This window comes from Lingula anatina, chromosome 4, assembly GCF_051362555.1.
Source record: "Lingula anatina isolate TDL-2025a chromosome 4, LinAna3.0, whole genome shotgun sequence".
Classification (NCBI taxonomy): domain Eukaryota; kingdom Metazoa; phylum Brachiopoda; class Lingulata; order Lingulida; family Lingulidae; genus Lingula; species Lingula anatina.
In genome coordinates this window covers 21,527,668-21,543,731 of record NC_141770.1, presented here as the reverse complement: position 1 = coordinate 21,543,731, position 16,064 = coordinate 21,527,668, and the positions used below count along the sequence as shown (strand labels likewise).

General features: G+C 34.4%; 3 protein-coding genes across 4 annotated transcripts in view; 2 read left to right on the top strand and 1 right to left on the bottom strand.

The window, feature by feature from the left end:
- The first annotated feature begins 568 nt into the window (after positions 1 to 568).
- Positions 569 to 3,522, top strand: LOC106151782 (UDP-glucuronosyltransferase 2C1). The gene has a single exon (XM_013525191.2). It carries the CDS (start codon positions 810 to 812, stop codon positions 2,418 to 2,420), a length of 1,611 nt encoding a protein of 536 aa, XP_013380645.2. The 5' UTR covers positions 569 to 809; the 3' UTR covers positions 2,421 to 3,522.
- Positions 3,523 to 3,635: 113 nt separating this feature from the next.
- LOC106151781 (UDP-glucuronosyltransferase 2C1) lies at positions 3,636 to 6,248 on the top strand. Its single transcript, XM_013525189.2, has one exon. It carries the CDS (start codon positions 4,152 to 4,154, stop codon positions 5,760 to 5,762), a length of 1,611 nt encoding a protein of 536 aa, XP_013380643.2. The 5' UTR covers positions 3,636 to 4,151; the 3' UTR covers positions 5,763 to 6,248.
- A 172-nt stretch (positions 6,249 to 6,420) lies between these two features.
- Positions 6,421 to 16,064, bottom strand: part of LOC106151790 (kelch domain-containing protein 4) — a 23,186-nt gene continuing 13,542 nt past the window's right edge. The window contains exons 11-14 of one of the 2 annotated variants that reach the window (XM_087012243.1): positions 15,578 to 15,915; positions 15,224 to 15,296; positions 14,648 to 14,844; positions 6,421 to 13,768 (exon numbers count right to left, since the gene is read on the bottom strand). In XM_087012243.1, the coding sequence (XP_086868369.1) occupies positions 14,654 to 14,844; positions 15,224 to 15,296; positions 15,578 to 15,915 (602 nt within the window). In that variant the 3' untranslated portion in view covers positions 6,421 to 13,768; positions 14,648 to 14,653. Of the gene's footprint in view, positions 13,769 to 14,027; positions 14,845 to 15,223; positions 15,297 to 15,577; positions 15,916 to 16,064 lie in introns of those variants that run through there. The other variant, XM_087012244.1, reaches the window with a different exon arrangement.

Here is a 16,064-nt window from a genome sequence, read left to right as displayed (position 1 = left end):
CAGGTGACCTTAATTGCATAGATGTCCCATTTATTGACCTAGCTCTCAGCTGTAACCTACACGTATTGCATTTATACGTAAACAAAGTCATATAGACATCATGCACGAAGACATAATACGTGTGGCACTGTGCCAACACTTAAAAGACAGCACGTGTGAACATAAATTTCTTGTTTATTATTATTTTATTTTAATGTACAACACACAGATTGGAACATTTTTTAAAAAGTTATGCTTACATCCATTCTACCTGTTTTGCATAATTAAAACTTGATGTTGACTTTGCTGTTAATCATTATGTATTTTTGCATCAGAATTGACAGTTGTAATTAGCTATTTTGTGCATCTTTTTTTTCTGCTTTTTGTCTGTACATTTGACTACTTTGCTGCCTTGTTTATAATTATAATATATTCTCTAAGCAATGGTCCTTCCCTGCCCCCCTCCCCCAATGAGCCCTTTACCTATTATTTGGCTAGTACCTGTGTACTTAGCACTAATTTGTAAACAGAAGATAAGAGGTCTGGCAGGGGTACATAGGATGTTAATCAAGGTCAGTGAGGGAGAAGAGAATTGGAACTATAGCATGACCTTCAGGCTCCATTGTGCATTTCTACATGTGCGTAACTGACAGCCACACCATTTAGTCCTATATATTGACCTCCCTATTGGAAGCAGTTATAAAAGCAGCTTTAGCACAGTGTTGAGTGTGTCAACAACAGAAAGAACAGAACTGAATATCTCGCATAGGAGAAAGGCCAGGGCAACTGTCAGATAAAAGTAAATTTACAGATTACATTCTGCAGTGATTATGGATATACAGGCTTGGTTCAAAGCGGTGCTTACCCTTGCAGTACATTTTATGTCACTCTACAATACTGCTGAGGGTGCCACTTTTGTTGGAATCTGTGTACCAGCGAAAAGTCAGATTATAGAACTTGATACACTTCTGGTGGGACTAGCAGACAAGGGACATGAGGTGTATTTGGTCATGGGGGAGCATCCTTCTGTGCCACCTCTTCCCAATAATGTAATAGACAGCAAGGTAAAGTTGCTCACTTTTAAAACAAGGTCACCAGACTTTATGGACTTTGAAAAACCAGAGTTGCAAAAAAATGGTGTGTTTGCCATCTTTGACAACCCAAGGGAAAGATACATTCCCATTAAAACTGTAGGATTTATGAATTACATGACTAAACTTATGCTGGACTACTTTGGAGATCTTTTAGTTGACGGAGATATTCAAAGAAAAATGAAAGAATTGAAACCTGACATGGTGGTACTTCACAATGCTGTCGGATTTTCACCAACAGCCTACTTGTTTCCGATAAAATATAAGATTCCGTATGTGACATCAGCCGTCCTAGTAAGTCCAGAGAGTGGAGTTCCACAACAAGCATCATTTCTCCCATCATTTCTTACAACATATTCTGACCAAATGACCTTTTTGCAGCGCTCAGTGAACTTTCTGGCACATACTCTTCTATCCGTCATGACAACCCACAAAATTTCACCCGATTATTATGCAAAATATTTGCCAAATGAGACACAGAAATCATTTCACCAGCTGGTTGCTGATTCTGAACTTTTCATTGTTACAAGTAAGCATCCATCCATTGATTATCCACAGCTTGCACTGCCAAACACCATCTTTGCAGGAGGTATGATGACACGGCCTGGAAAACCTCTTCCAAATGAACTACAGAATTTTATGGATGGGCACAAAAATGGAGTGGTTGTAGTAAGCTTTGGGTCTCTTGCCATGTATATTCCTGATCAAGTAATTCAAAAATTGCTGTCGGCTTTCACAAAAATTAAATATGGTGTAATATGGAGGTATACTGGCTCCAAGAAACTCAATCTGCCATCACATGTCAAAGTTTTACCATGGCTGCCACAGAATGACCTGTTGGCTCATCCCAACACCAAGTTGTTTATAAGTCACTGTGGCAATGGAGGCTCGTATGAAGCACTCTACCATGGTATCCCAGTATTGGGACTCCCTTTGTCAGGAGACCAGTTTTACAATGGTTACCGAGGACAAAACAAAGGCGTTGCTATTGTGATGGACATCTTGTACTTCACTACAGAAGAGCTCCAAGAAAACATCAACACCATGATAGAGAATTCTTCATATTATGACAAGGCCAAGAAGTTATCTGCTATTTATCGTGATCAGCCATGGACTCCACAACAGCAAGCAGCTTATTGGATTGAACATGTCCTCAAACATGGCGGCAGCTATTTACGTTCACCTTCTGCACATATGTCTTGGTATCAGTATTATTCAGTTGATGTGGTGGTTTTTCTGCTCAGTATTTTTGCTTGTATTGTGGTTGCTTGCATTTCTTGTTGTAAGTGTCTATGTAGAAGATGTTGCAAAGGGGAGGGAAACAAGCAAAACAAAATTAAAACTAAATAATTTCATTATACTGTTATTGTTTTAATGTTAAAATGTTGTGATTGTTATTATTATTTCTTAATGCAAAATCAATCTTGACATTAAACACAATTTTCAGACTAAACTGTAATCAAATATTTTTTTATTTAGCAAAAAAAAAAAAAACAAAAAAAAAAAAAAAAACTTATATCAGCAAGTGGCATCCTCTGTTCAAGTTTCTGACAAAAGTCATATTTCAAAGGAAATAAACATTTGACAAAATAAAAAAAATGCATTAGGTAAGACTGGGAGACACACTGAGCATATCTACCTCACAGGATGAGCATGCTTCACTGCTTTTATGGATATACTAGCTAAAGCAGCCAATATTCATGTACACAGTAGCAACATATACTAGGATATTTTAATTTGATCTCAAAGCTAAATTCTTAATTTATTTATTTATTTATTATTTTATTATTTTACTCTGTATATTGCTCCAATGGAAAATGATTTCCGATTTTTATAATTGGCTAAATAAACTCTTATCTTAGCACCTTAATTATCAATAATAGGAAAAACATCACTCCATGGATTTTGTTTGCTATATCAGGCCTTAGCACTCTGCACCTGAACAGGTGACATTTTTGCTACATACAGAAATCTACAAGGCAATAAATGGGCTTGTGCCTTTTCATATCTCTGATCTTCATTTAAAAAAATTCTTATACACTAAGGGAAAATGGAAATCAATTTACATCACTTTGTTTGACACAATTAGTTGTGAAGAGTATGGAAACAAAATATCTAATCTCAGGACAAAAATTTGGAACAATTTACATTATGAAGAAATTTTGACAGTATTAGTTTCAATGGAGTAAACTTATCACAGGTACTAAAGTATGGGGAGAACCAATGTAATATCAGCACAAGCAGTATTTACATATGAAGCCAGACTTGTGAATTGGATTAAAAACCATAGTTCATAGTAAAGTGACTAGTAGTACCAGTCCTGTTATTATAAACTTTAGTATAAGTAGTATCATAAATATATATATTTTTTTCATTTTCTGTTGATGAATAGCTGCAAAGATAATGTTGAGATTTCTATTGTACCGGACTTGAAATAAAATTGATTGCTTCATATTGTGTTGCACTGAATTGAATTGTAGCTATATGGGGATAGTGCAGACAAGTTAATGCATCAACTTTGAATTTACCCATCTATAATACATTAATATTAATTTCATTGTCTCCCCTAAAACAAAAGTTTTTATTTTCAAAATTTTGTTGTGGGTGATTTGGGGAAATGAATTTATAGACTCGCTGTTGTCCCGTACATTCACCTTGTACATGTTATAGTATGTACAAAAGGGTGCTAAGCCATTAAGCAAATGTTAGATAATCATCTGGCAAAGCGAGGTAATGTGGGTCAGTCTTACATATAAATAGCCTCAGAATACAACACATTTTAACTTTTTTGCTTCATTGTGCACATCAAACTGTCTCAGTTCTTGAACAGTTGTAATGAGCAAAAAACAAAAACACACTAAATTCTGCCTAATCCATTTACATATGATTTAAGAGTGGTTCCTCTGTTTAGTTTGTAACTGATGAAGGACCTAGTCCTACAAATTGACCCTTCTGCTGCATGCAGAGACGATATCATATTAAAGGTGTGCCAACAACAGAAGGATTAGACCACAGCGCATAAAGGATAGGTGGACAATCTGACATATTACAGCTAATTTCACAACTTGATTTTGCAAGGCCATGGAGAAGGCACTAAGGTTAAGCATGGTCCTTTTTGTCCTCATATTCCTGACTTCAATCCACAATATTGCTGAAGGTGCTACATTTGTTGGAATCTGTATGCCAGTGAAAAGTCAGATTATAGAACTTGATACCCTTCTGGTGGGGCTAGCAGACAAGGGACATGAGGTGTATTTAGTCATGGGGGAACATCCTTCTGTGCCACCTCTTCCTAAGAATGTAATAGACAGCAAGGTAAAGTTGCTCACTTTTAAAGTAAGATCACCAGACTTTATGGACTTTGAAAAACCAGAGGTGCAGAAAAATGGTGTGTTTGCCTTCTTTGACAACCCAAGAGAAAGATACATTCCCATCAAAGGTGTAGCATTTGTGAATAACTGGACAAAAATTTTGCATGGCTATTTTGGAGATCTATTAACAGATGAGGATTTTGACAGAAAAATGACCAAACTGAAACCGGATATGATAATTGTTAACAATGCCTTCGCATTTGCTCCTACAGCGTACTTGTTTCCTTACAAGTATAAGATTCCATATGTAACATCAGCAGTCTTAGGACCTCCAGAGAGTGGAGTTCCACAACAAGCATCATTTCTTCCAAGCCCAATAACAAAGTATTCTGACCAAATGACCTTTTTGCAACGCACAGTGAACTTCATGACACATAGGTTTATATCAATCATGACCACCCACAAAATTTCACCTGATTATTATGCAAAATATTTGCCAAACGTGATACAGAAACCATTTCACCAGTTGGTTGCTGATTCTGAACTTTTCATCATTACAAGTAAGCATCCGTCCATTGATTATCCGCAGCTTGCACTGCCAAATACCATCTTTGCAGGGGGTATGATGACACGGCCTGGAAAACCTCTTCCAAATGAACTGCAGAATTTTATGGACGGACACAAAAATGGAGTGGTTGTGGTAACCTTTGGGTCTCTTGCCATGTACATTCCTGACCAGGTAATTCAAAAATTGCTGTCGGCTTTCACAAAAATTAAATATGGTGTAATATGGAGGTATACTGGCTCCAAGAAACTCAATCTGCCATCACATGTCAAAGTTTTACCATGGCTGCCACAGAATGACCTGTTGGCCCATCCCAACACCAAACTGTTTGTTAGTCACTGTGGCAATGGGGGCTCATATGAAGCACTGTATCATGGTATCCCAGTGTTGGGATTCCCTCTGATGGGTGATCAGTTTTACAATGGTTACCGGGGGCAACACAGAGGTGTTGCTATGGTGATGGATATCTTGTACTTCACTCCAGAAGAGCTCATAGAAAACATCAACACCATGATAGAGAATTCCTCATATTACACCAAAGCCAAGAAGTTATCTGCTATTTATCGTGATCAGCCATGGACTCCACAACAGCAAGCAGCTTATTGGATTGAACATGTCCTCAAACATGGCGGCAGCTATTTACGCTCACCTTCTGCACATATGTCTTGGTATCAGTATTATTCAGTTGATGTGGTGGTTTTTCTACTCAGTATTTTTATTTGTATCATGGTAGTTTGTATTTCTTGTTGTAAGTGTCTATGTAGAAGATGTTGTAAAGGAAAGGGAAGCAAGCAAAACAAACTGAAAACTAAATAATTTCATAATCTTTATATTCTCTATGAATGTCAAAAGATGTATTAACAAAAATGTATTTTGAAATACTTTTGGATACAAAATTTAATTTAATATCAAACAAAATTTTAGTTGAAAAGTAATCAACATTTTGAACACAAGAAATTTATCACAGCAAGTAATTTATTCTGTATAAATTTCAAAGAACAGTCTTAATTTACCCACTTTCAAGAATTTGTAAATGTCCATGTAGTAACTTTGTAAAGGGAAGGAAACAAAAAAAAAAAAAAAAAACAAGTTAAGACTAAAATATATCATGATGCTTACTATTGGCAACAAATGACAATTGTTGTAGTGACCTTGTTTGATATTTTAACCATTATACCCTGTAACTAAGATGTGATTATTTTAATAATTGCACAAATATTCTTTTCACATACTTAAGGAAAATGTATTATAAATCATTCTTTTTGCACTCAGATCAGCATAGCATAAAAATTAATAAACAAGGCAGCAAAGCTGTCAAATGTACAGACAAAAAACAGAAAAAAAAGATGCAAAAGAGGTCATTTTGTCAATTTTGATGCAACAATAAATAATGCTTATAATAGCAGTCAGTCAACACTGATTTTTCATTATGCACAACAGGTAACATGGTCAATAACAGGAGCAGATCCAGAAATATTTTTGACAGTATTCTAAAGTATCTTTATTGATCCATCTTCCATTTTGATGGTCTTCCAAAAGAAAAAAATAGATACCCATCAATATAAAAAATCTAACTGTCTTCCAGGAGACCCAGAAGATGGTCTCAATCCACCCCTTCAATAAGATTATAGTTTCATGACCATGAGAGTTAAAATTCACATGATGAAAGTCCCAATATAAGAAAAATGATGACAGTGCATAAAATAATATTACTAGTGTTTAAAGACATGAATACCAATACAACTGCTTACGTGGAAATACAGAAATTGTGCAGAGCCTCAGGTGGATCGAAAAGTCACATCTTAAAAATGCCAGTGTTGGAGAAGAAATTAAAAAGAAAACAACAAAAATATAATCTAATGAAGCTGCTATTCAGTGCTTCCTTATTATGGACACTGTTATCTAGCAGAGAGCTTAACCTTTGGGAGTTTACAGGGAAATATCAACAAGTGTGATTTATGAAATCTCATTTAATGGCCACTTAATCAGGCAAATGAGTTTATAGCACTAAACTTAGCCTAGTGAATACCCAAGGGGAATTTACAGACTGACCACACAAATTTGTCCCATAAGACACAGCTTAAGAAAAGCACAAAACAATAATGCACAAAAATAGGAGACTGCCAATTCTGATGCAATAGTACATTATGTTTAACTGCACAGTCAATATCAAATTTTAATTATGCAGAACAGGTAACAACGACGAAAGTAAAAGCATAAGGCTTCAGGTCCATCAAAGTTCAAATTTACAATTAGAAAGAGCCAGAATGAGAAAAATGAAAATTTAACACAAAATTGCATAAATTCAATGAGAAATGATAAGCCAATTGAGCTGGCTTTCTAATTTGAACTGCATGCCAATCCTAAAAATCATACTTGTAAGTTAAACATAATAATAAGTAACACAGTTTTCTTTCCATAATGTTTGCAGAAGCAGTACAAAAATATTTTTGTCAATTTTGATGTAACATTACATAATAATTTATAGAATAATGATCACCAATTTTTTATTATTGACTATGAATAGCAAGGACATGTAGAAAATTTGATTACCATTCGGCTTCATGTCCATGGGAGTTCTGAGTCCCACAATGAATATGCCAAAAAGATAATAATGAATATTTCACTAAAATGTATAAATTCCAGAAAAAGAAGCCAATTAGACTGCTTTTCCAACTTTTTTTGAAAGATTGAGTCGTAAGTAACATGATTTTCCCATAATGGTCATCATGGCAGCAACACCAAAAATTATGTTTTCTTCTATTTTGATGCAACATTACATAATGTTTAACAGCATAATGACCATCAATTTTTAATAATAGAATATTAGTATCATTGATATTCAGAAAATGTGACTAGCAAAGGTCTTCAAGCCCGTGGAGGTTCTAAGTCACACCTTGAAAATGCCAATAAATGAATAATTAAATTTTCACAAAAAACTGTTTAATTGCCAGAAAAATTTACCAAACAGACTGCATTGCCTACTGAAGCTATATTTTAGTCCCATGTATCTTTCCTGTAAGTTTGAGAACAGTGAGTGATATGATTTTCCTTAAATGATCATCATGGGAACAGTGCCCAAAATAGGGGTTTCTTCAAATTTTGATGCAATATTACATAATGTTTAACAGCATAATGACCATCAATTTTTAATAATAAAATATTAGTATCATGGATATTCAGAAAATGTGACCAGCAAAGGTGTTCAGGACCATGGAACTTCAAAGTCACATCTTGAAAATGCCAAAATGTAAACAAGACAGCACTTTTCTGAAATGGGTTTATTTCCATTTTTAACACTTTTTTAACATAAAACAAAATTAACAATTAACTGCCATTTTTATATGACCAACTAATAAAATTGATGAGATGGGGAAAATATCAATAGAACAGTGTTAAATGTCCAATTTCCTCCATCTAAGATTCTGAACATAGTGGATGATTGAATATGACAAATTGCAATGATATGTGTTTATTTCCAGTTTTGACACTTCATTACACAATACATGATAACAAATTTACCATCATTTTTACATAATCAACTGACAATGTTGTAAAGATGCAGGAAATGTCAAACAAACACTTTTATGTATCTTATTAGTTCAATAATGAGACTATTAACATGCCTAAGAATTGAATCTGAGGAAATGTAAAAAAAAAGAATAACTTCTAAAATAATGGACCGATTATGCTGATTTTCATACTCAACCTATGTTTTAGTAAGATTAACCACTCTTGTGAGTAAAATGACAATTTGCCTATCTGTTTTTCTTATATTGTATTATCAGTGTTGTATATATGCTAAAAAAATGAAAAAACAGCATAACTTCTATAAAAGTGGCTCTATCATGCTGTTTTTCAAACTTGACCTGCGTATTATGAATATTCATCAGTTCTGTAAGTTTCAAGCCAAAAGGTAAAATGGTATTTCACATATCGTGTTATCGGTGCTGCATATATGCTGAGAAAAGTGAAATAAAGATGCAAATAAGTGAAAAATTAAATTTTCACAAAAAACTGTTAAATTGCCAGAAAATTTTACCAAACAGACTGCGTTGCCTATTGAAGCTGTATGTTAGACCCATGTTTCTTTCCTGTAAGTTTGAGAACAGTAAGTGACATGATTTCCCTTAAATGGTCATCATAGGAGCAGTGCCCAAAATAGGGGTTTCTTCAAATTTTGATGCAACATTACATAATGTTTAACAGCATAATGACAATCAAATGTTATTAATAAAATATTAGTAACATAGACATTCAGAAAATGTGACAAGCAAAAGTCTTCAGTATCATGGAACTTTAAAGTCACACCTTGAAAATGCCAATATGTGAAAAATTAAATTTTCACAAAAAACTGTTTAACTGCCAAAAAAAAAAAAAAAAAAAAAAAAAAAAAAAAATACCAAACAGACTGCATTGCCTACTGAAGCTGTATTTTAGTCCCATGTTTCTATCCTGTAAGTTTGAGAACAGTAAGTGACATGATTTTCCTTAAATGGTCATCATGGAAGCAGTGCCCAAAATGGGGGTTTCTTCAAATTTTGATGCAATATTACATAATGTTTAACAGCTTAATGACCATCAATTTTTAATTATAAAATATTTGTATCACAGATATTCAGAAAATGTGACTAGCAAAGGTCTTCAGGCCCATGGAACTTCAAAGTCACGCCTTGATAATGCCAAAATGTAAACAAGACAGCACTGTTCTGAAATGGGTTTATTTCCATTTTTAACACTTTTTTTAACATAAAACAAACATTTTACTGCCATTTTTATATGTCCAACTAAGAAAATTGATGAGATGGGAAAAGTATCAATAGAACAGTGTTAAATGTCCAATTTCCTCCATTCTGAGATTCTGAACATAGTGGATGATTGAATCTGACAAACTGCAATGATATGAGTTTATTTCCATTTTTGACACTTTATTACACAATACATGATAACAAGTATACCATGTTTTTTACATAATCAACTAACAATGTTGTAAAGATGCAGGAAATATCAAACAAACACTTTTAGGCATCTTATTAGTTAAATAATGAGACTGTTAACATGCCTAATAATTGAATCTGAGGAAATGTGAAAAAACAGTATAACTTCTTAAGTAATGGCCCGATTATGCTTATTTTCGAACTCAACCTGTGTTTTAGTAAGATTGACCACTCCTGTGAGTATAATTACAATTGGCCAATCCGTTTTTCTTATATTGTGTTATCAGTGTTGCATTTATATTGAAAATAGTGAAAAAACAGCATAAATTCCCTAAAAGTGACCCGATCATGCTGATTTTCGAACTTGACCTGCGTATTATGAATATTCATCAGTTCTGTAAGTTTCAAGTCAAAAGGTAAAATGGTTTTCCACTTATCGTGTTATCGGTGCTGCATACATGCTGAAAAAAGTGAAAAAACAGCATAAATTCCCTAAAAGTGACCCGATCATGCTGATTTTCGAACTTGACCTGCGTATTATGAATATTCATCAGTTCTATAAGTTTCAAGTCAAAAGGTAAAATGGTTTTCCACTTATCGTTTTATCGGTGCTGCATATATGCTGAAAAAAGTGAAAAAACAGCATAAATTCCCTAAAAGTGACCCGATCATGCTGATTTTCGAACTTGACCTGCGTATTATGAATATTCATCAGTTCTGCAAGTTTCAAGTCAAAAGGTAAAATGGTTTTCCACTTATCGTGTTATCGGTAAAAGTGCACGGCGACGGCGACGGCGATGACGGCGACGACAGCGACGAAGGCGACGGCGACGACAGACGCAGATGATGGCTATATGTACAGACACATCTGTGTCTGTACATAAAAACAGCATAAATTCCCTAAAAGAGACCCGATCATGCTGATTTTCGAACTTGACCTGCGTATTATGAATATTCATCAGTTCTGCAAGTTTCAAGTCAAAAGGTAAAATGGTTTTCCACTTATCGTGTTATCAGTAAAAGTGCACGGCGACGACAGACGCAGATGATGGCAATATGTACAGACACATCTGTGTCTGTACATAAAAAATTGTTGAGATGGGAAAAGTATCAATAGAACAGTGTTAAATGTCCAATTTCCTCCATTCTGAGATTCTGAACATAGTGGATGATTGAATCTGACAAACTGCAATGATATGAGTTTATTTCCATTTTTGACACTTTATTACACAATACATGATAACAAGTTTACCATGTTTTTTTACATAATCAACTAACAATGTTGTAAAGATGCAGGAAATATCAAACAAACACTTTTAGGCATCTTATTAGTTAAATAATGAGACTGTTAACATGCTTAAGAATTGAATCTGAGGAAATGTGAAAAAAACAGTATAACTTCTAAAATAATGGCCCGATTATGCTGATTTTCAAACTCAACCTGCGTTTTAGTAAGATTGACCACTCCTGTGAGTATAATTACAATTGGCCAATCCGTTTTTCTTATATTGTGTTATCAGTGTTGCATTTATATTGAAAATAGTGAAAAAACAGCATAAATTCCCTCAAAATAGCCCAATCATGCTGATTTTCGAACTTGACCTGCGTATTATGAATATTCATCAGTTCTGTAAGTTTCAAGTCAAAAGGTAAAATGGTTTTCTACTTATCGTGTTATCGGTGCTGCATATATGCTGAAAAAAGTGAAAAAACAGCATAAATTCCCTAAAAGTGATCCGATCATGCTGATTTTCGAACTTGACCTGCGCATTATGAATATTCATCAGTTCTGTAAGTTTCAAGTCAAAAGGTAAAATGGTTTTCCACTTATCGTGTTATCGGTGCTGCATATATGCTGAAAAAAGTGAAAAAACTGCATAAATTCCCTAAAAGTGACACGATCATGCTGATTTTCGAACTTGACCTGCGTATTATGAATATTCATCAGTTCTGCAAGTTTCAAGTCAAAAGGTAAAATGGTTTTCCACTTATCGTGTTATCGGTAAAAGTGCACGGCGACGGCGACGACAGCGACGACGGCGACGACGGCGACGACAGACGCAGATGATGGCTATATGTACAGACACATCTGTGTCTGTACATAAAAAGAAAAAAAGAAAAGAAAACAATACTGAAAATAATAATGCAAGCAAACACTGAATTGTCTAGTGAATTGATTCAATAAAAAAAAAAAATTACAACAGATTGTGTTAGTTGAGAAAGAGAGAAGCACTCAACACATCCACCTTGCACTCTTGCTGCTTTTATGGTTGTACAGGGGCAGCCGTTACATCACAGTTGCCAAGGGTCTTGCTTTTTGAATTCTTTAGAGCTGATTCACATATTTTTGTTTTCTGTTTACATGTAGTATAAATGATGGCAACTACTGAGTATATATTCTTTGGGTTAAACTATTGTTGGAGCTATACATAAAACATAATTTCCCAACTAAACATTAAATGAAATAGATAGCCAAATATGTATAGAACCTGTTCATACATATGAAAACTCTGCTGTCATCTCCAAGTACCTGTGACCCAACGTGCCTCCAGGCACATGCACAAGCATGTCTGCAAGTGCACAATTTTTAAAAAATTAGTATACATTTTCCTAAGCATATTTCATCAATTTCTGCCAGGTTTTTTTCCTCCTAATGCAGCACTTCACCACAAAAACCTAACAACTAAAATGAAATTACTTTTGCAATTTTTCAACCAGTTACTCGTACGCACCACCACATGTTGTTTATCAATTTACGTGTCATACCTCAACAGCTGAGAGATAAATCACACCTGCAAGGTGGTTATCCTGGATGCCCTTCACACAGAGGAGAAAAACTGAGAGGATGCTAGAAGAGAAGGATGCTCTGTTGCAGAAACATCCTATATGTTCAGCAATACTTCAGTCATTATCTCCGCCTACGAAGGAGGTTATTTCTTTTTATCGATGTTGGTTTGTCTGTTTGCTACCCTGAATGCCCTTCAGGCAAAGGAGAAATTTTGTGAGGATGTGAATAAAAGAGGTGCTCTGTTTCAGAAATATCTTAAGATTCAGCAGTACATCAGTTATTACTGCCACCAATGAAGGAGATTATGTTTTCATTTTTGTTTGTCTCTTTGTTAGAGGAAAAGATTTATCAAAAAGACCTTCGCAAAGTTTGATGAAATTTCAGGATAAGCAATAATTCAGGAATCTACTCCCACTTCAAATGAATTATGAAATCCTAATCAATTGAAAAAAATTTTCTTGACTTTTTCATTGTCGAGGATCTGTGCTCTAGTTCTAGGTAATGGAAAGAAGAACCACAAAACTTAGTACATAGTATAAGAATTCTGATGATAAAGTATAGCAATATATCACAATTTTTTAACAAAACCCAAACTGCAATTGCAAAATTTTTACTTTTGGCAATTTACAGATTTCTTACTTAATATCTTATGTAATAGTTAAAGTATAAAACATCTTTTATTTTCAGTAGACACATAATGAATTTATCTTTAAAATATGGCACCTATGGTTACCTTGTTGCAAGTCTAACATAGCATCTCAGTCAAAAAAGAAATATTTTCAGTAATGTTTTCTTACACATTTCAAAAACTTAAAAAAAGGTTGACTGGAGGCATTTAGTACAGAGTGGAAATACCAGTTAAAACCAGGCAAGCAGCCTGGTAGGATTTTTGTTAATTATTGCAGTTGTTTTGAGTTGCATACAGAAAAAGGTCTGACATTCTCTTCATAATTATGGCAGATAGATGAAATATGTACCATTTCACCTGGAGTCTGATATACTGGAGAGATGAGTCAAGACTTCAACAAGTGTTCACTCTCAGGGCACCATGAACACCGTAGACTTTTTACCTGAAGGCAGATTGTGCTGCTCTCTATCTGCAAAATTTTCACTATTATACTCATCCTTTGCTTAACTTATAGTGGTAAAAAATGGTGAAAGTAGTAATTTAATGTATCAAAAATTCTGCATCAGATAGATTCCTTTGGCTGAGGGCTTTAAGTGAATTTGACTTTTAAGTTAAAACTGTTCAACAATTACATTTGATAACTAAAAAAAGCTTGAAAAATTAGTATAGATAAAATTATTGCATGGTTTAGACAATTTTTCATCATTTCACGTAACAAAACAACTACATGGAGGAGAGAAAATTTCTTTTATCTTTATTTCTGATAGGGCAATGATTTCACAGGAATTTGAACAAATATGAGATTTGTTTAAATCTACATTAACAACTGAATTGGCAAAGGAGTAAAAAATAATAATAATGAAGACCATAAGAGCAGAAAAAAGTGTAAGGGGAAATGGTTGGTTGCTAATTTAGACTTCAACAGACGAACTGTAACTGTTACAAAACAAGAGTTCCTCTTTTAAAGCAATACACTATGTTACTATGTACATACCATTTATACAGATAAAAACAGAACTCCAGTAACATTTTTTGTATCCTTAAATATCATAAATACCAACCCAAAAATACCCGAGAGTGCCATTTTGTTTGGATGACATACATGGCAATGTTTGAATGGCCATTTGGAAAGGAAAACAGCTCGGAAGCTCAAGCACAAGTGTCAAGGCCAAGGCATCTCAAAGTCAAGTACTTATTTTTTGAAAGAGTGGAAATTAACAAATTTTTCCAATCATTCAATTGTCCTGTAAACATACATTTTCACATTTTCCAACTGCCCTGTACACATACGACATTGCAGTAAACTTAAATTTTATCTCAAATTTCAGAATCTCTTCATTCACAATACCTTGTATCATGTGTTACTTTTATAATACAACTCGGCTATCTCCTCTGCCTTTTGACGCATCTGCCCAGAAGACATTCCTTCTGCCTCATCAGCTAACATGTCACTAGCAGTCTCCAGCCAGAATTCTCTGGTTCTTAGAAAATAGTCTTTTAACTCTTCCTCTTCCTCAATTTCAGGAGCATCTTCAAGATCCAAATCTGTAAATAAGGTAAGAAATATGATGAGCTATGTCAAGTTGTTTCTGAATTCATGCCACACAGACAGGAGAGACATGTTCAGTCTCTTAAGAAAATTTATTGTTTTACCAAGTTAACCAATATCATAAAATAACAACAAAAAGACATAGAAAAATAAAATCAAATGCATTTTCAAAGTTTATTTAAGGGACGTTATCCTTTATGATCTTCATCTTTGTCTGATTATTGAATTTTTTTCAACTACGAGAGTGAAGTGTGACATAATACAGTTGTGTAAAGTTTGACGTTGCGATAGGTGTGACATTGTGCCAATTTTTAAAACGGTCTTTTAAAAAGTCATTAAAATGACAGAATGTCAGCAAAAGTGACAGTAGCTCACCTTCTCCAGTGCCCTCTGACACCATGTCTTCATCTTCTTCTTCATCTGATGAGGAATCGGACTCCTGCCATTCCTACAATTGTTCAATATATACATTTTCATATCAATAATTACAAATCAGTTATCACTGAATGTCCCTTATAAGCTTACACAGCATCAACCTTAATACAACTCAAAATATTTTCATTTCAAAGAATATGTCTGAAATCTTCAGAATCAGTAAATTTTTGACAAGTTTCCTTAATATGGAGCTCTGCTTCATCAGATGGCCCACAAAGAGGGGCTACACATTATCAATTTTTACAAGAAAGGTTGATGAAACTTGTATGTTAACACGCTATTAAGCCTTCTCACCTGGCTGTCAACATTGCCTTTACATATAATGTTCCATTCTTCCACTTTTTGTACATCCAGTGAATACATATCATCCAGAGTGATCTGCTTATCTCCTTCCTCATATAAACCTCCATACAAAAACAACTGGTTGTTTTTAACTGTTACCATGGCATTCATCCTGGGCCTCGGCATAAAGATGTCTGCTTCCATGCAGGTGGAGCCACTGTCACCCGTGCCATCCCCTGACTGACATGTTGTCTGTGGTCCCACTGTTACTTTGAAAACTCCATCATCGAATGTAGTTTCTTCATTTTGGGGTGATGATGAGCTTTCTGTTGAATCTGTTTTATTGCCTTCTGCAAAACATAAGTCTGTTCAATATACCTTCTTCAATGTGTTAGCAATAAGTTGATTATTCCATATAACACATCAATTTGCATGTACCGTAATATATTTACATTTTTCTGTACCTAACTCCCTCTTTTCTTTTGCCAGCTACAGAATA